The 20,082-nt window shown below is 39.3% G+C and overlaps 1 protein-coding gene across 6 annotated transcripts in view; it reads right to left on the bottom strand.

The window, feature by feature from the left end:
- The window catches only part of ADAMTSL3 (ADAMTS like 3), a 468,377-nt gene that overhangs the window by 281,325 nt on the left and 166,970 nt on the right, over positions 1 to 20,082 (bottom strand). For all 6 annotated transcript variants that reach the window (XM_067030016.1, XM_067030022.1, XM_067030019.1 and 3 more), the window contains one exon: positions 14,175 to 14,220. In XM_067030016.1, the coding sequence (XP_066886117.1) occupies positions 14,175 to 14,220 (46 nt within the window). The remainder of the gene's footprint in view (positions 1 to 14,174; positions 14,221 to 20,082) is intronic.

Below are 20,082 nucleotides of genomic sequence, written 5' to 3'. Positions count from 1 at the left end.
GAGGAAATCAAAAAGTACTTAGAAACAAATGACAATGGAGACACAACGACCCAAAACCTATGGGATACAGCAAAAGCAGTTCTAAGAGGGAAGTTTATAGCAATACAATCATACCTTAAGAAACAGGAAACATCTCGAATAAACAACCTAACTTTGCACCTAAAGCAATTAGAGAAGGAAGAACAAAAAAACCCCAAATTTAGCAGAAGGAAAGAAATCATAAAGATCAGATCAGAAATAAATGAAAAAGAAATGAAGGAAACAATAGCAAACATCAATAAAAGTAAAAGCTGGTTCTTTGAGAAGATAAATAAAATTGATAAACCATTAGCCAGACTCATCCAGAAAAAAAGGGAGAAGACTCAAATCAATAGAATTAGAAATGAAAAAGGAGAAGTAACAACTGACACTGCAGAAATACAAAAGATTATTAGAGATTACTACAAGCAACTCTATGCCAATAAAATGGACAACCTGGAAGAAATGGACAAATTCTTAGAAATGCACAACCTGCCGAGACTGAATCAGGAAGAAATAGAAAATATGAACAGACCAATCACAAGCACTGAAATTGAGACTGTGATTAAAAATCTTCCAACAAACAAAAGCCCAGGACCAGATGGCTTCACAGGTGAATTCTATCAAACATTTAGAGAAGAGCTAACACCTATCCTTCTCAAACTCTTCCAAAACATAGCAGAGGGAGGAACACTCCCAAACTCATTCTATGAGGTCACCATCACCCTGATACCTAAACCAGACAAAGACGTCACAAAGAAAGAAAACTACAGGCCAATATCACTGATGAACATAGATGCAAAAATCCTCAACAAAATACTAGCAAACAGAATCCAACAGCACATTAAAAGGATCATACACCATGATCAAGTGGGGTTTATTCCAGGAATGCAAGGATTCTTCAATATATGCAAGTCAATCAACGTGATACACCATATCAACAAACTGAAGGAGAAAAACCATATGATCATCTCAATAGATGCAGAGAAAGCTTTTGATAAAATTCAACACCCATTTATGATAAAAACCCTGCAGAAAGTAGGCACAGAGGGAACTTTCCTCAACATAATAAAGGCCATATATGACAAACCCACAGCCAGCATCGTTCTCAATGGTGAAAAACTGAAACCATTTCCACTAAGATCAGGAACAAGACAAGGGTGCCCACTCTCACCACTCTTATTCAACCTAGTTTTGGAAGTTCTAGCCACAGCAATCAGAGAAAATAAAGAAATAAAAGGAATCCAAATAGGAAAAGAAGAAGTAAAGCTGTCACTGTTTGCAGATGACATGATACTATACATAGAGAATCCTAAGGATGCTACCAGAAAACTACTAGAACTAATCAATGAATTTGGTAAAGTAGCAGGATACAAAATTAATGCACAGAAATCTCTTGCATTCTTATACACTAACGATGAAAAATCTGAGAGGGAAATTAAGAAAACACTCCCATTTACCATTGCAACAAAAAGAATAAAATATCTAGGAATAAACCTACCTAAGGAGACAAAAGACTTGTATGCAGAAAACTATAAGACACTGATGAAAGAAATTAAAGATGATACAGATAGGTGGAGAAATATACCATGTTCTTGGATTGGAAGAATCAACATTGTGAAAATGACTCTATTATCCAAAGCAATCTACAGATTCAATGCAATCCCTATTAAATTACCACTGGCATTTTTTACAGAACTAGAATAAAGAATTTCACAATTTGTATGGAAACACAAAAGACCCCGAATAGCCAAAGCAATCTTGAGAACAAAAAATGGAGCTGGAGGAATCAGGCTCCCTGACTTCAGACTATACTACAAGGCCACAGTAATCAAGACAGTATGGTACTGGCACAAAAACAGAAATATAGATCAATGGAACAGGATAGAAAGCCCAGAGATAAACCCACACACATATGGTCACCTTATCTTTGATAAAGGAGGGAAGGATATACAGTGGAGAAAAGACAGCCTCTTCAATAAGTGGTGCTGGGAAAACTGGACAGCTACCTGTAAAAGTATGAAATTAGAACACTCCCTAACACCACACACAAAAATAAACTCAAAATGGGTTAAAGACCTAAATGTAAGGCCAGACACTATCAAACTCTTAGAGGAAAACACAGGCAGAACACTCTATGACATAAACCACAGCAAGATCCTTTTTGACCCATCTCCTAGAGAAATGGAAATAAAAACAAAAATAAACAAATGGGACCTAATGAAACTTAAAAGCTTTTGCACAGCAAAGGATACCATAAACAAGACCAAAAGACAACCCTCAGAATGGGAGAAAATATTTGCAAATGAAGCAACTGACAAAGGATTAATCTCCAAAATTTACAAGCAGCTCATGCAGCTCAATATCAAAAAAAGAAACAACCCAATCCAAAAATGGGCAGAAGAACTAAATAGACATTTCTCCAAAGAAGATATACATATTGCCAACAAACACATGAAAGAATGCTCAACATCATTAATCATTAGAGAAATGCAAATCAAAACTACAATGAGATATCATCTCACACAGGTCAGATTGGCCATCATCAAAAACTCTAGAAACAATAAATGCTGGAGAGGGTGTGGAGAAAAGGGAACCCTCTTGCACTGCTGGTGGGAATGTAAATTGATACAGCCATTATGGAGAACAGTATGGAGGTTCCTTAAAAAACTACAAATAGAACTACCATACGACCCCACAATCCCACTACTGGGCATATACCCTGAGAAAACCATAATTCAAAAAGTGTCATGTACCAAAATGTTTATTGCAGCTCTATTTACGATAGCCAGGACATGGAAGCAACCTAAGTGTCCATCAACAGATGAATGGACAAAGAAGATGTGGCACATATATACAATGGAATATTACTCAGCCATACAAAGAAATGAAACTGAGTTATTTGTAATGAGGTGGATAGACCTGGAGTCTGTCATACAGAGTGACGTAAGTCAGAAGGAGACAAACAAATACCGTATGCTAACACATATATATGGAATCTAAGAAAAAAAATGTCATGAAGAGATCAGTGGTAGGACTGGAATAAAACACAGACCTACTAGAGCATGGACTTGAGGATATGGGGAGGAGGAAGGGTAAGCTGTGACGAAGTGAGAGAGTGGCAGGGACATATATACACTATCAAAGGTAAATTAGATAGCTAGTGGGAAGCTGCCGCATGGCACAGGGAGATCACCTCTGTGCTTTGTGACCACCTAGAGGGGTGGGATAGGGACGGTGGGAGGGAGGGTGATGCAAGAGGGAAGAGATATGGGAACATATGTATATGTATAACTGATTCACTTTGTTGTAAAGGAGAACCTAATACACTATTGTAAAACAGTTATACTCCAATAAAGATGTTTTAAAAAAAAATTGAGAAGCAAATCCAAAAAGCTGTAATGGCCATTCAGCAGTACCTAATAATGACTTCAAAGCTAGTTAAATCCAAACTAGAAAGTGATGAACATGAAATAATGCCTACTCAATAGGGGGCTGCAAATACACAGGGGTAAAGTACTTTTGAAACTTTAGATAAGGGAGCTTATTATTTTTACAAGTTTCCCCAGAAGGACAAATCACCCCCAAAGTACAATAATGTTAGTTTAAAATTATTAGAAGACATTTGTTTTAGATATTATTCTAATAATTGTTTTTCATTTATTTTTCCAAATAAGCCAATTAATTCTAAAAGCTCAGCAACAAACAAAGCAAAACAATAAGACAATTCAGAGTAAAGTTTATTTAATATAGTCAGGGTTTCCCTGGTGGCACAGTGGTTAATAATTCACCTGCGATTGCACGAGACCCGGGTTCAAATCCTGGTCCAGGAAGATCCCACATGCCACGGAGCAACTAAGCCCGTGCGCCACAACTACTGAGCCTGTGCTCTAGAGCCCACAAGCCACAACTACTGAAGCCCGCGAGCCTAGAGCCTGTGCTCTGCAACAAGAGAAGCCACGACAATGAGAAGACCGTGAACCGCAATGAAGAGTAGCCCCTGCTCGCTGCAACTAGAGAAAGCCCGCACGCAGCAATGAAGACCCAACACAGCCAAAAATATAAATAAATAAATAAATTTATCTTAAAAATAAGGAAATAAAATATTCGGTATGCAACTCTACACACAGTTCTATTAAAATTTATAGAGCATTTTTTGCTATAAACATATCAAATACTCACATTTACAAAATACAAAGATTCACTCAATATTAAAGACATTGCTTACATTTTAGTATGCAAAAATATAGATATAAATATATATGATATCACCAGATGAATTTCCAGAGACTTAAGCTGAGTGAAAAATGCCAATCCCCCAATCTTACTCACATGATTACATCTATACAATGTTCTTCTTTTTTTTTTTTTTTTTTTTTTTTTTTTTTTTTTTTTTTTTTTTTGCTGTACGCGGGCCTCTCACGTTGCAGATCGAAGGCTCCGGACGCGCAGGCTCAGCGGCCATGGCTCACGGGCCCAGCCGCTCCGCGGCACGTGGGATCTTCCCGGACTGGGGCACGAACCCGCGTCCCCTGCATCAGCAGGCGGACTCTCAACCACTGCACCACCAGGGAAGCCCTATACAATGTTCTTGAAGTGATAAAATTATAGAAATGAAGAAGAGATTAGTGGTTGCCAAGGACTAAGGATGGGATGAAGCTGGAGGAAAGTGGGTGTGGCTATAAAAGGAAATGAGAGATCCTTGTGGTGATGGAGTTATTCTTTATCTTGCCTATGTCAATATCAATATCCTGGTCCTGATACTGTACTATAGTTTTGCAAAAATCTTACCATTGTGGGAAACTGGGTAAAGGCAACATGGGATGTCTATGTATTATTTCTTACAACTGTATGTACATCTACAATTATCTCAAATAAAATGTTCAATTAAAAAAAAAACAAAAAAAAGTTGAGCACAAACTTCCCAATTAATGGGAATGAATTCATTGTATACAAACTTCCCAATTAAAGAAAATAGGTACAGAAAGGCAATATATTTTTTTTCTTATTGCAAAAGAAATAAATGTTCATTGTAAAAACTCTGAGAATAGTTTCTATTCAAAAAAAGAACAAATAACCAAGATTCTTATACATAAATCTTTGCACAAATTTTTGATTATTTCCCAAGGACAAATTTCTGGAAATGAAATTTCTGAGAAAAAGAGTGTGTTTCATGAGCTTTTCAAAATATTACCACATTGCCCTCCAGGAAGGTCTTATTATTATCATCAGGCTATATAAGTTTCCTTTTCTCAGTACCTCCTCTCAGTTGGATATTATAATTTTCTAAAATTTTTTCCAATCATAAAGTGTTCCATAGAATTTCAACATTTTAATTTGCATTTCCTTATTATTTAGGTTTAATATCTTTTCATGTATATTTGCTTTTTGTATCAATTCTTCAAAAATTTCTTGTTTTCTGTCCTTCATTTATGTATTGGAATGTTTGTGTTTTTATTATTTTTAACAGATAAAGCTATTAAATTTCATAGTGAAGTTATTGACTCTCTGTCATTTGTATTAGAAATATTTTCCCCATTTAATCTTGTTTTTGGTGCTTTGTGAAGTCAAGAAGTTTTGAATTTTTATGTAGTCAGCTCTATTCATATTTCCTTTTAAGGTTTCTTTCTTTACTAATGAGATATGCTTTTCCCTCCCTGCCCTGAAAACAGATAAATACTTAAATGTATTTTTCTAGTTCCTTTATAGTTTAGCAATTATGTTTAACTCTTTATTACATTTGGAATGTATTTTGATCTATGGGGTGAGGTAGAAATCTAACTTTATTTTTCTGCAAATAGTTATTAACAAATTATCAGCCAGAATTTTAAAATATAATTTCTTCTATTTATCCCCATTTTACTACTTAATTTTTATATTTTACTGTGTTTATGCTTTGGGCCTTGATAAAGTACCTAAAATCCTTTTTGGAAGTAGGTAGGGAATAAGTAAAATATTATTAGTAGACTTTCCCCTGAAATTAGTTGTATTACTTTGCTGTGAATCATTCCAAAATCTTCTATTACATCCACATTTTTCTTTGTTTTCACAAAATTAACCCTTAACCTAGGTCACACCTATGGAAGAAAGTATCAAACTGCAGAAGATTAAAACTGGATGTCATTTCTGTCTTGGAATGAGGACGTCTTCCATCTAGCCATAGAGAAGATCATGAGTGACAAAATTATATCACCTCCTCTTTCCTCAATCAGGGTCAGTTTCTTCTGTATTTGACTCTTTGAAACCCAGAGAGCAGCGTAAAAACAACTCCCCTTGCATTAGGCTCACTTAGCATCTTAAGCACACTTGAGGAAATACAAGTGCTAGCTGTCTGACTCTTGAATGTCTTAAACTCCTCAAACCAAAGAAGTTTCACAAAATCAACTATGGTTAATTAACAGAAGCCAGCCTAAACTGAGCCCTTGCTGAAAGGGTAGCCAGGTTTGTACGTGTGGCCTAGCCTCCTTGGCCACAGCTGATTATCAGAGGCAAACATCCGGTCCACGCCAGGTCAACATTTCCCAGGAATTCAGAATTGCAACAAAAGAGCTGGAGCTGAAAACTCACATCAATCTGGGCTGGGCTAGCCATTTCTTTTATGTGATGCATAAGCACAGTGAGCCAGTTCCCACAGCAAGAGCAACGAATTAGACATGAAAGGTCAGATAATAAAACATGGGTTTCAGCTGAAGGAGTAAGTAACCTGGGCTTCACTTTCTGACCCCCGGGTCCAGGCCCTCAAGATGTGCTTATTCCTAAATTCCGCTAAATATCCACTCACCCATCCAGTGAATCCCATTTTTCTTGAGCTAATTTGAGTGGGTTTCTGTTCCTTACAAATGATGATCCCTGATTAAGACCGCCATATATCTAGCCCATGCTTTCAAGTTTACCGGGAAATATTACTGACATTCTCTCTTCACTACCACCCTATGAGCGAGGTAGGTCAGGATTATCATTACCCTCGTTTGTATAAATGGAGAAAACTGTGATACAAAAAGTCTTTAGTCGCTAGCCCAAAGGCATACAACTAGAGTATGACAGAGCCAAGACTGATTCCCAAAGAAACAAGCATTCCATTATATGATACTGCTTTCTAGTAATCTTGGGGGACACTGACTACTTACATTAAATGCTTTCATTTACATGGCATTCTTCCATTGTCAACACTAAGTCTGTTTAGTCTGATTCAGATGGGGTGCATGCCCTGGCTCAAGACAATCTCGGGATTCTTGTGTCTAATGTTTAGTTGACATTTAGGAAGCTTGGATGCCAAACATCCATCTGCTTTCCTTTCCCTGAGAAGCATTTCTTCATATGAGTTAAGTTCAAGACAACACTTATTTATTAAATATACTTTATGGGTTTTGCCTAGGTGACATGCTGTAAGGAACACAAAAGAAGAATATAATCCATCAGTTACCTAGTGAGCTTGTTATCTTATTGGAGATGTAGCATCTATGTGCATGGAATACATTGAAACAGTGGGTTATTTATTACTGGTATTTGTAGACTTACAGGAGGACTTTGCAATGAAGGAAATAAAATTGTTATCCAAGAGTTAAATTTAAAAGTGGATAAATGGAGCTAATAAGGAAAGAGTAAATCGAAAAAGGAAACAAGAGATCCTAGATCAGGAAGACCTGACTCAGCCAGGAGTGGGTAGCCAGCCTGGGAGGCATAGAAAAGGAGGAGGAGAGGGATTAGGAGGAAGAAGAGGAGAAGGGGAAGAGATGGGGGAGGGGAAAAGGGAGTAAAGCACAGCAGATAACAACCAGCACTCCTTCGAGGACCAATCTGAAGACAGGGGTCTCCTTCCCTCCCTAAAGCCATGAGAATACATAAACCTGTATGGACAACTTAGGGAGAGAAGCCAAGACAGGAGGATTATCTAAGAAACTGTATTTTTATACAAGAGAGACAGACCATTACCTAAGAGATGATTTATGTAATAGGAGTGGACCAAGCTTTAATTTGGGTCAGATATTTAATTTTCCTCCTAGATAAGCAGTGAGTAGGGGCTCAGGAGAAACACAATTTCTGTATAAGCAAATTTGAACATTTTATCTTCATATCCATGTTACAGTATGAGTTAAATTTCATGATCCTCTTATGTAACAAATGCCAAATTTTCTAGCATAAAAATAAATTATTGTAGGTGGCTATTATCAGCTAGAATAAGCAAATGATGCATCATGAATAAGTAACATTTCAGAAGGGATCTGAAGGATGATAGGATAGGATAGAATAGGACAAGATATGAGAAACGATACAAGCAAAAAAGAAACAGCAAAAATAAATTCAGTATCTATGAGGCACAGCCTTGTCTAGCCAGGGTGAAACTTGTGAGTTGAGTAAGATGTAAATCTTACCATCTTTTGGAGGTCCTGAAATGCAAGTAAGGGGAATTAAAAGCAATGGGGATCCACAGAGGAGAGCAACATTATAAAGGGACAGAATAGGTAGCATTTTAGGAGGGCCAGTATGGTAGCAGGATGGACTGGAGTTCCGCAGATAGATATGAGAGGAAGTGGCCCTAGCCCAGAGTAGAAGAAATGGCAGTGAGGAGAAAAAAAAAAAAAAAAACCCCTCTAAGAGAAAGCTGTCAGAAATTAGCCATTCATGGGATCCAGAGCATAAAAGATCTTTCAAGGGTCACATCAAATGTCACCTCTTCTGGAAAGTTGTCAGGGAGCCCAGGGACCCCACTGTGCAGAATTAACCATGCCTCCCTCTGTGCCCATATAAAAAAATGTGTTCATGCTATAAAAACACTCTTACCAAATTATGATACACTTATTTTTAAAAATATGTTCCCTTTGCTTTCTTCCAGCTTTTCCTTTAATTTCATATACCCTGGTATAAAAACATATAAGTAGTGAGTGGATTCAGGCATTAGGCCTCCTTGCTGACATGCATGACTGCCCTTGGAACTTCTCCACTTGCTCTATATACCCCTGATAAGGATAATTCTTTCCTGAGGCCTCGGGCCCAGCCCTGGCTGGAAGAGCCCATGCCGAGTGCTGATGGGAGGGTCATGTCTGAAGATGGCGGTTACCTGGAGCCCCAGTACTGCACATAGGCATGTTCTGTTCCCCTAATCTCCCTGGCCCTTCAGCCCAAAGCCCCATCTCCCCTGACAGAATGAATGCAGGGAGAGCCGCTGAACCAATGCCTGATTTCTCAGGGAGGGAAGTGTGGTCCTCGTTTCCTGGTCATGCCTCCCACTCTGCCACATGAAGCATGGGTTCCTGTACACCACGAGTGAAATTTCTTTGTCTATGAGCTCTGAATGCACATCCCTAACACATCCACACTCCATAACAAAAGAACTTTCAATCGTTCCTTGAATGCCTGGAACCTGCTTTTTTCCCAGGTTCCCTGTCTTCCACTCCCCCCCCCCCCCCCCCCCCCCCCGCCCACCGTCTTCCGCTGACGTGGGCAGAGGTCAGAAATGTAGCTGTCAGGGTCGTTAAGCCAGATCCTCCCCTGTGTTGGGGATCCCTCCTGGGCTGCTGGAACGGAAGGCCCAGGGGCATGGAGGACATCATTTCAGTTGCCTCTGCCTTCAGCTCCCTCCCTGCCCTTCTCTGACCTTTGTCCCTGGCCACCTGTGAATATTCATAAGGCCCTTCCTACTGTTCCTGGGGTTGAAGTTTCTATAACAGTATCGGAAAGTGTAATGTTCCTCCAATTACCTCTGCAATTCATGTGCTCCTGGGCTGTTAGAAGTGACCTTGCTGCTGTCTGGGTGTCATGTCATTATCTGACAAAGCTGGAGACCTCTTCTTCACACTTCTTTCCAAGAAGCATGAAGGTGTAGCAGAGTGATCAAGAGCACACACTTCCAAGGAGCCTGGAACCTGACTGCCTGGGATTAAATTCAGCTCTGTGACCCTGTGCAGGTTACCTAAATTTCCTTCTCTGTAAAAGTGGAGATAAAAATAACACCTACTTTGTAGGGATTATGAGGATTAACTTTATTTATTCATGAAAAGGCACTCAGAACAATGCCTAGCATTTAAGAAGTACTTAATAACTCTGAGCTATTATTGTTGCTATTAATATTATTACTGATCTTGGTTAGGGGTTAGAAAGGTGATACACATGTGACAAACTCCATGGTCCGGAGGGAGGCTGAGAGCCTGAGCCTTCAAATAATCACGTGGAGGAACAGAAGAATTAGCAACCTCAGGAAGAGGACTGAATGTCAGGTCTCTGGGGCTTACCGGCAGTGACTCCTGCTTCTCCATAAAGCACACTTCACCTCCCTATGTGGCCACTGATGGTGACATCCCTTGGATGGAAATGGCGGATCTTGCACTCCCGTCAGATGGGATGCTCAGGTCCCCAGAAGTATAGGTGTGAGCATCTTTGAATCATAAAGCAAGTTTCCCTCAAAAGAGTGCCTGACCTGGGAATCACTAAAGGCAGCTTCCTTGAAAAGAGTGGGTGATGAGCCCCATCTCCAGGGAAAGGGGAGCCACTGACTAGTGAACGAGCATGGCCCATCTTCAGTGAGGCCACCGGAAGGCAAGGAGAAGCAACAGCAGGCCTCACAACTCAGTTCTCTCTCCACCTGAGATAGGCTGCAGAATAGTTCCCACTCCTGCTCTCTGGACTCCTTGGGGTGATAAGAGAGATGAAGATTTCAAGAGGGTTATTCTAAATCCCTAACTAATAAAGCAGGAAGCATCTCCAGTAATTGTATGTAAATAAAGAAAAAACAAGATGTGACCATATTCATACACTCAGTTCACTGTGGTTACATCCACTTACGGTGCTCGACCCCCTTGAACTGTTTCTATGTTATATTCCATGGAATATACCCATATAATCGCTCCTGTAAAGGAACAGACTTCTTACAGATCATGGACACTGCAGCTGGGACTGCCTTTATCCACATCTGGTCTACAGTAGGGCTTGAGTATCACGGCTGCAGACACTTGGCACATGGAGATGGAGGGGTGTCCTGAACACTGCAGATGTGAAAGACCTGCTACAGGGCTCCCTTATTTCCCTGTAAGGAATTTTGTCGGAAACTCTGCACTTGCAATGGCAAGCACAGAAATTAATGTTATTTTCTTATGAAATCTCTCTACGACTCTCTTAGGACTCCAACCCTGAGAAATAGAAAAGGGTGAAATTTACACTGCTGTCTTCCCCCACTAGCTCCCACCTCCTAAGCATCGATTTCTCACCAGCCTGGAGGTTGTAAAGGTTTCTGCAGACTCCTGTGAGGGAGCATCAATTAGAGACCATGTGTACTCCCAAGACCCTCAGAGCCTCAGGGGCATCAGATCTTCACTCAAGCGCACCAAAGTTCTAACCACTGCAACTGATACGCACCAATTTTAGTAGATTACATTTTATCTCTATATTGCATGGCACAACACTCCTAGACCCTTATAACACTTGTGTTGAAAAGAGCTGCCTTTTGGGAGCTAGTTAGAGCAGAGTCTCTCTCTCTCTCTCTCTCTCTCTCTCTCTCTCTCTCACTCTCTCAAACACACACATACATACATACACATACACAAAGAGAGAGAGCGAGAGAGAGAAACCCTAGAATGAAATCTCAGAATGGAACTAGCTAGAGCAGTCTCTCCCCCTCACACACACACACACACACACACACACACACAGAGAGAGAGAGAGAGAGAGAGAGAGAGAGAGAGAGAGAGAGAGAGAGAGAGAGAGAGAAACCCTAGAATGAAATCTCAGAATGTAATATCTTGATCTGGACATTTAAAATGAATTCCCCTGGGGCTTCCCTGGTGGCGCAGTGGTTTAGAGTCCACCTGCCGATGCAGGGGACACGGGTTCGTGCCCCAGTCTGGGAAGATCCCATGTGCCGTGGAGCAGCTGGGTGCGTGAGCCAAGGCCGCTGAGCCTGCGCGTCCAGAGCCTGCGCTCCACAATGGGAGAGGCCACAACAGTAAGAGTACCGCGCACCGCAAAAAAAAAAAAAAAAACATAACATGAATTCCCCTAGATAGCTTCACAGAGTATTCCTTGACAGCATACTGTTGTGAAATTTATTCTGGAATGACTGCAAGGAATTTGCCAGACCAATTTGTCTGAGAAGCCGAGCTGTCCCATTGTGTTAATCAGAATAATGCACCCTCCCCAAAGATGGTCACAACCTAATCCCTAGGATCTGAGAATAGGTTACTTTACATGGCAAAAGGGGCTTTGCCCAAAGCATCCTTTGACTAAGGTTAAGGACCCTGAGAGGGGGAGATTATCCTGGATTATCCAGGTGGGCGAACGTTGCTCAGCTGTGATCACAGGCAGATGTGACTATATAAAAATGGACAGAGAGATGCAATGTTGCTGGCTTTGAAGTTGGAAAAAGGGGCCACAAGCCAAGGAATGTGGGCAGCTTCTAGAAACTGGAAAAGACAAAGAAATGGATTCTTCCCTAGAGACTCCAGAAGGAATGCAGCCCTGCCAACACCTTAATTTTAGCCCAGTGAGACCCATATCAGAATTCTGACCTCCAAAACTGTAAGATAACAAAAAATTTGTATTGCTGTAAGCCAAGTTTGTGGTAATGTGTTGCAGCAGCAATTAAAAAATAAAATGTACCCAGGCAAAAGGTAGTAGATGGAAATGTCTTGTGTGTAAAACCCTGAGGCTAATAATACATCCACGTGCTGGTGTAAGAATGAGTGCTAGGGGACTTCCCTGGTGGTCCAGTGGTTAAGACTCCATGCTTCCAATGCTGGGGGCACGGGTTCAATCCCTGGTTGGTGAACTAAGATCCCACATACTGTGCGGTGAGGCCAAAAATAAATAAACAAAATTAATTAATTTAATTAAAAAAAAAAAATGCTAGACTCTGCATGTACCTAAATGTCAGCCTGTGTCTGTGCTCGGTCAGCCTCTCTCCCTCCTTCATCCCCACCTGGATTCCAGCTCATTTAATTGTGCAGCCACACACATGTGTATCTCTCAATTCCTCAAGTCCATCCTGTCACAGGATATGTGAAACCTATTTGCTTTGTCTCCCAAAATCCCTCCTAGGACATAGTGGACACAAATCAGGCTACCTCAGGGCTGGGTGATATTGGATTTTGAGTGCCCTATAAATAAGCACGATTTTTCCCACCAAAGTTTGAGAGAGAAACATTTCTGCTTTGCCACTGATTAAAACAGACTGAAAACGTGGCTCGAGCTCCACAGACAAAAGGTCCTGCTAACACTGCCTATTCTCCACTCCCCAAGTCTAGAGCTTGAGGCTGTCCAACGAGGAAAAGTTTGGGTCCATAGAACAGAAATGCTTACCCAGGACTGCTGTCTCACACTGGCCCAGGACAGAGAAGGAACAGAGATGGGCAGTCCCTCCAGTAAGTGAAACATTTAAAATAAATGATATAGCTAATTGAGAAAAATTGACTTTTTAAATAAAAAACCTAAATCTCACTTAGATCTTCAGATTTTCAGAATTTCCTTTGAATTCCTGTCATTTTGATTCGGGTATATATCACAAACAACCAAAATGTTTTACGTGGAAAATAGGACTGGTGCTTTCTGACATTTTATTTTGCATTGCACATTTGTATATTTGAATTTTAGTTTTCGTTTGTGTTGATCACTGTAGAATGAGAGCAAGGTTTACAAACCCTTCCTCAGGTGTGGTTTTCTTGAGTCACCTACAGTATTCCTTAACACATTTTGCAGGGAGCGGGACAGGTGTTCTGAAGCAGGAGAAACAGCACTAGACAAGTTCAAGTCTGTATGCTTCCTATGCGGCCTTTGGAAAATAATTTCACCTCCCTCAGCCCCAGTCTCCTCATTTGAAATAAAGAAATAACCACACCTCGTATGCCAACATCTTGGAGACAGTTGTGAGGGTCAGGTGAAATCCTACACATAGAGCACTTTGAACTTTGAAGGCATTTACAAGTATTATGTATTGTTTCTATGAATTCGGAAATTATTAAATGCTTACCAAATTAGATCATACATGTGAACTGGCCTAAAAGGTCAGTATAAATGGCAGGCATGAGATATACAAAACCTGTTGTCAGTTAAATGAATATTCAAATTTTCCACAATGAGTACCAAGAGGCCATTAGCTTTACGGTACATAATAACTTCAAACATGAACATATTTTATGGGCTTATATATTGTTATTACATACAGAACTTACATGATTGCTGCATGTCTTGTATCGAATATTCTGCCCTTCACAATTCCTGAGGAAAAAAAAGAAAATAAGGATTTCATGGAAGTTGCAAGCATGAAAAAAAAAAAACAAGTGAAAACAAGGCACAGGTAAAACTTTTATTAGTGCCCATTACCTCAAAGATTCAAAGTTTAAATTCTAAGAAATAACTTCCAAGGATCAGGAGGCCAAAAAGTCTCATGGAAATGTCACATTAAATACAGTGAATTCTTTAGTTGAATTAACGTAATAATATTACTTAAGCACAGTTTTTACCCCAGGGTCTATATAACCACTGAAATTAATGTATACTGTGTGTGTGTGTAATGTGTGCATATGTTTTCTTTTTCTGTGAAAAAGAAGGTAAAACTACAGGCAGAAGTATTTGTGTAGCACATCCCTGTAAGGGAATTTCTCTTCCTCACTCACTGAGGTCACCAAGTTAGCTGGGCCCTCTATAACCTCCCTCTCTAATCAGTACAATGGTCTCTGTCAGAAATTTGCCTGAGGCAATGCTTATATTTTACTTCAGCCACCAGCCTTATTAAACAAATGCTACAAAATAGTGTTGGGGTGGATTTCTCAGGATACTGATCCTCTAGGATCTGAAGTCATATACGCATGTATGTATATGCTTGAGAATCCTCCAGGGATGACCACACACTATCCTTCCCTCCAACCACTTGCTTTGGGACCCAGCCACTCATCTTCCAGGCAAGCCTTCCTTTTGGATGTGTGGAATTCCATCTGGCAGGTCCTTTCCTCAGTGCAGTGCTTGCTGTTCTGCATTTTACATTAACTTCTTAAAGATAATTCATCTGTGAATGGGATCTTTCCCAGTTTTTCCATGGAGTTATGTTTTTACACTTCATGTGGCCCTGGTCAATTCAATGGCAAATTTGGAGCAAGAAAAGCTAAACACAGGCTTAACTCGCCATCTTGAATTAAAAGTCAAGCATTCATTTGTTTTCGAATAGTCAGTCCTGGAAGAAGAGAACTTTTATTTTTTGGCTGTGTTGGGTCTTCATTGCTGCGTGCGGGCTTTCTCTAGTTGCAGTGAGTGGGGGCTACTCTTCGTTGTGGTGCGTGGGCTTCTCACTGCGTTGGCTTCTCTTGTTGCAGAGCATGGGCTCTAGGCGCGGAGGCTTCAGCAGTTGTGGTGCTCGGGCTCAGTAGTTGTGGCTCACAGGTTCTAGAGCGCAGGCGCAGTAGTTGTGGCGCACGGGCTTAGTTGCTCCGTGGCACGTGAGATCTTCCCAGACCAGGGCTCGAACCTGTGTCCTCTGCATTGGCAGGCGGATTCTTAACCACTGTGCCACCAGGGAAGTCCCTGGAAGAAGAGAACTTTTAAAAAGTGGATCCAAAGAGATCCTTTTTTGCTGGTGTGATTTAAATATGAGCCTATATGAAATGACTGAACAAGTCTATTTCAGCAGTATATAACTCACTGCACATACTTTCTGACGATTCTATTTTTATCAATTACAAAAAGAGAAAGTGAAAACTACTAATCTGCCAAGAAGTATAAAGGAGGAAAACCAAGCATTAATCCCATCATTGGGACTTCCCTGGTGGTCCAGTGGTTAAGAATCCGTCTTGCAATGCAAAGGACACCAGTTTGATCCCTGGTCGGGGACCTGAGATCCCACATGCCTCTGGTCAACTAAGCCCAAGCGCCACAACTACAGAGCCTGCTCGCTCTGGAGCCCATGCGCCCATGGCAACTAATGAGCCTGCATGCCACAACTAGAGAGAAGGCCACGCACTGCAACAAAGAGCCCATGCGCCACAACAAAAGATGCTGCGTGCCACAACTAAGACCTGACGCAGACAATAAATAAATAAATAAATATTTTAAAAATCCCATCACCAAGACCTTTACCCTTAATAATCTGGCATTTCATCTTCCAGTGTTTCTGCCCTGATTTATTTACAGCTGTGAAATCATACAGCCCATTCAACTTCGTATTCATTTTAATCTAATATTATAGCCTTTTCCCATTTTATTAGTAATTCCTTGGAAAAAATTGTTTAATGACTACATAATAGTCCATAATACAGACATTATTTTTTTGTAGGTTTGAATTTGAATTTTTTAAATTGTGGTAAAATACACGTAACATAAAATTTACCATCCTAACCATTTTTAAGTATACTCTTCAGAATTGTAAGTATATTCACATTGTTCTACAGACATTACCTTTTGTGGGTATTCTGCCTCTTCTTTTTCCCTACTTTTAAAATTTACACACATTAAAATTCACGTTTTTTGGGTGCACAATTTCATGCGTTTTCACAAACCCATACAACTGTGTAAGCACTACCACAATCAACATGTGTTAACAGCTCCATCACCCCATAAGTGTCCTCAGGTTGCTCCCTTGTAGTCAACTTCTCTCCACCCTCAGCCTGTGGCAACCACTGATCTGTTTTCTGCCCCATTAATTTTGCCTCTTCCAGAATGCCATGTAAATGGGATCATACAGTGTATAGTTTTTTGAGACTGACTCCTTTCACTTAACATAATACATAAGAAATCCACCCATGTTGTTGCATGTATCCATAGTTTGCTCCTTTTTAATTGCTGAATAGTATTCCACTGTGTGTATGTACAACATTTTATTTACCCATTCATCAACTGGATATTTGGGTTGTTTCCAGCTTGTAGCAATTATGAACTAGAATGTTGTAAACATTCACATACAGGCTTTGTGTGAACATAACTTTTCATTTCTCTTGGGCAAATAATAAGAAGCAGGATTGCTGAGTCTGCTTATTTTATATAATAATGCTTTGCTAAACATCTTTATGCTTTCGTTTTTGTTCACATTTAGGATACATATCTAGAAATGGATAACAAATGGCATTCCTTTTATCTTATGACTTCTTCATGTGTGCGTTTTTAACTCTTGGTTGGCTAAGTATTATTTGATTGGTTGCTTTTTCAAGAAGGGTAAATGTCTCCCATATTATTATTAAACTTTGTTTTTCACATAGGAAAGGCAACGCAGCAAGATATATTACTTTTTTCATGTTCCTTTTTCCTTAAAACTGTAGACACACTTCATTGACCTTTGACATTTAGACTCACAGAAGAGAAGTCTGATTTTTATTCTTTTGTACATGTGTTTTATTTTACTGCCTGGAAGCGTATAGTGTTTTGTTTTGTTACTATTTGAAGTAAAAATTATAGTCAGGGTGTACCTAGTTCTGTGTTTATTTTCATTGATTTTGACTAAAAATGGTTGGCCTTTTTGACTAGAATACTCAAGGTCTTTACTTGCAGTGCTGCATATTATTCTCAGATTATAATTTTGATTACTGCTCTTGTTCCAAGAATATCTGTAATTCTTAAGTTAGAGGTCCCTTTCTCTGCTCCTATTATTTCCTTATTATCTATGATTTTCTCTAATGTACATCTCATTTGTTTGACCTTCTCTTATACTTCCAAGAAATCTCCTACAGATATCCCTCCACATGACTGATTTTCTTTTTCCTGTAGTGATTATTTTGTATTTTATTGTCTGGTATGCTTTTTTTTTTTTTTTTTTTTTTTTTCGGCCATGCCATGCAGCTTGTGGGATTTCAGTTCCCTGACCAGGGACTGAACCTGCACCATGGCAGTGAAAGTGAAAGCCCATAATTCTAACCACTAGGCCACCAAGGAACTCCACTGATACACTTTTTGATACTGCTTTTTCTCTCCTTGCAATGCTTCTTAAACTCACCCTTCTCCATCCACATCTCATACCATGCTCACCTTACTCTCTGCTCCAATTGCATCATGTACCTCAGTCTCTTCATATCTGTTTTCTGGGAGGTGCAGTCCCTGATGGGATTTAGAAAGTATACAGGAGAAAGGCATTTTGGAGTGAAAAGAACAGCACTGTGGCTGCCTCCAAAAGCATTACCTAAATGATACTTAAATTTCTGAACTGGAATACAGACAAAGTGTCGAATTAGTTGCCTCTTTTTAATATAGTTCTCTTGACTTGTAGTTTAGAACATCTTCCTAGATTATCGCAATAGTCTGACCCAGTCTTAGTAGTTTCTAACACTGTATATTTCCATCTTTGTAACTCATCAAAGGTATAGGACTCTGAAATTTATTAAACTCTCAGCCAGGCTACATTAAATTTTAAACATTCCAGAAGCACCAAACTGGGAGTCTGGCAGGAAAAATTTATTAGGGTGGAGAAGTCTCTCTCTTGGTCAAAAGGATATGACTCCATTCTCCTGGGAAACAACAGCTATGCCAGTGGACAAGGTCATTTACTTACATGACTTATCTCATTGTGCTTATTATATGTGGATAAAAGAAGAAAATAAATTACAGAAAAAGTGAAAGGGTAATTTGAAGTACTCTGCTTTTTTTGGAAAAGCCCCAATTGAGGAAAGCAGCTAATAGATTAGGGAAGTGAGAACCAAAATCTTCTTGTATTATGCTGACTTATAACCCTAAAAATCTTTTGATTCCAGTTTCAAGGGGGCAGGTAAATTACAAAAAACATGGCTTAAGAGAGTATTTGAATTGATCTAAATACTGGAATACAAAAAGTGTGGAAAACTTACAAAGAATGACATTTTCTTTAAAAGTGTATTAGAACTTCAGAAATAATTTTTCACATGCATTTTTAGTAATTGTTTAATTTTAGTTATTTAAATGAAAAACAAAACCAATTTTGAAAAACTTAACACTAAGAGAAAAGAACATATTTGCTGATGGCAGCTTGTGTCTCAGGCCTGCCGTGTAGACCATATGGTCGTGGTCTACACCCCACTGCCATCTGCTATGTCCTAATTGTGAGGCACTAACTTGCATCTTGAGTGTTGGGCCTGAAAATCTAAACCTAAAATGTAAGTATATCTCTACTAAAAATGCTACTACAACTACAGCAAAGTGATATGAAAAAGGGAGCATTTCATTTCATGAATTCTCAAAATATAAAGTACCATTTTGGACTCATTCCTTCTCCAATGACTTCTTATGGTGAACCTACTATGTACTAGGATGTGGATATAAAGATGCAGTAGGATTATCTCTCAATTCCCTTAATAAGTCAGCAGCAAGGTTTTTTTTAACCCAACCACCTGGTGGACATTTTTCACGTTCTACTTCATTTTGTCCAACCTAACACACACGGAACACACTGACTGGCCTCTATTGATGTGGAATGCTTGGGTTACAATTTAGTGTGAAAATGAATGGCCACTTTATGAAACAGGCATAAAATGAAATGCAAGTTATTTTAAAGTTAAGGACACTGGAGTCCTAATTCCCCAAGCAGGAACCTGCCAGCTTATTTTGGAAATAATTCCTTTGGCTCAAAGCAACTGAGCTGCAGAAATATTACTTCCAAGTTTTTAATTCCATTCTAATTATTATTTGCAAAAGCTAATGGTTATCAGAAGTATATGAAAGTTCAAGAACATCATTTCATAATTATGTATTTTCTATCCATTACAACATTCATAACACCCTGAAATTGAAGATTTTTGAAGCCATAAATTTACAAATATATAAAAAACATATGTTGATTCCACATGAGGATACATTAAAAACATTAATAAAATTTCCCTGGAGTTTATAGCACTATAATTTATTGCATTCATTTGCTGATGTACTGATTCAAATGCCAGTGTCTTAAAAACTAAGAAGCATGTGTTTTGAAGAATAGAAATATATTAATTTTTTAAAATAGCAGTTAACTTAAACCTGTCTTTCCCATGGTTGGCACTTGAATAGAATATCAAATTGCAAATTTCTGCGAGAGAAAGAGACATTCTGGCTGGCGTATGGTTTACAGTGCAAAAGAACTGAGTGTGTATTTAAATGTAATCAAATTCTGAAATACATTTATCCACAAAGAAATAAATGAGCAAAATAGCCACA

The sequence above is a fragment of the Kogia breviceps genome, chromosome 3, assembly GCF_026419965.1.
Source record: "Kogia breviceps isolate mKogBre1 chromosome 3, mKogBre1 haplotype 1, whole genome shotgun sequence".
Classification (NCBI taxonomy): domain Eukaryota; kingdom Metazoa; phylum Chordata; class Mammalia; order Artiodactyla; family Physeteridae; genus Kogia; species Kogia breviceps.
Note: the sequence above shows the minus strand (reverse complement) of the source record. Positions and strands in the feature narration are given on the sequence as shown.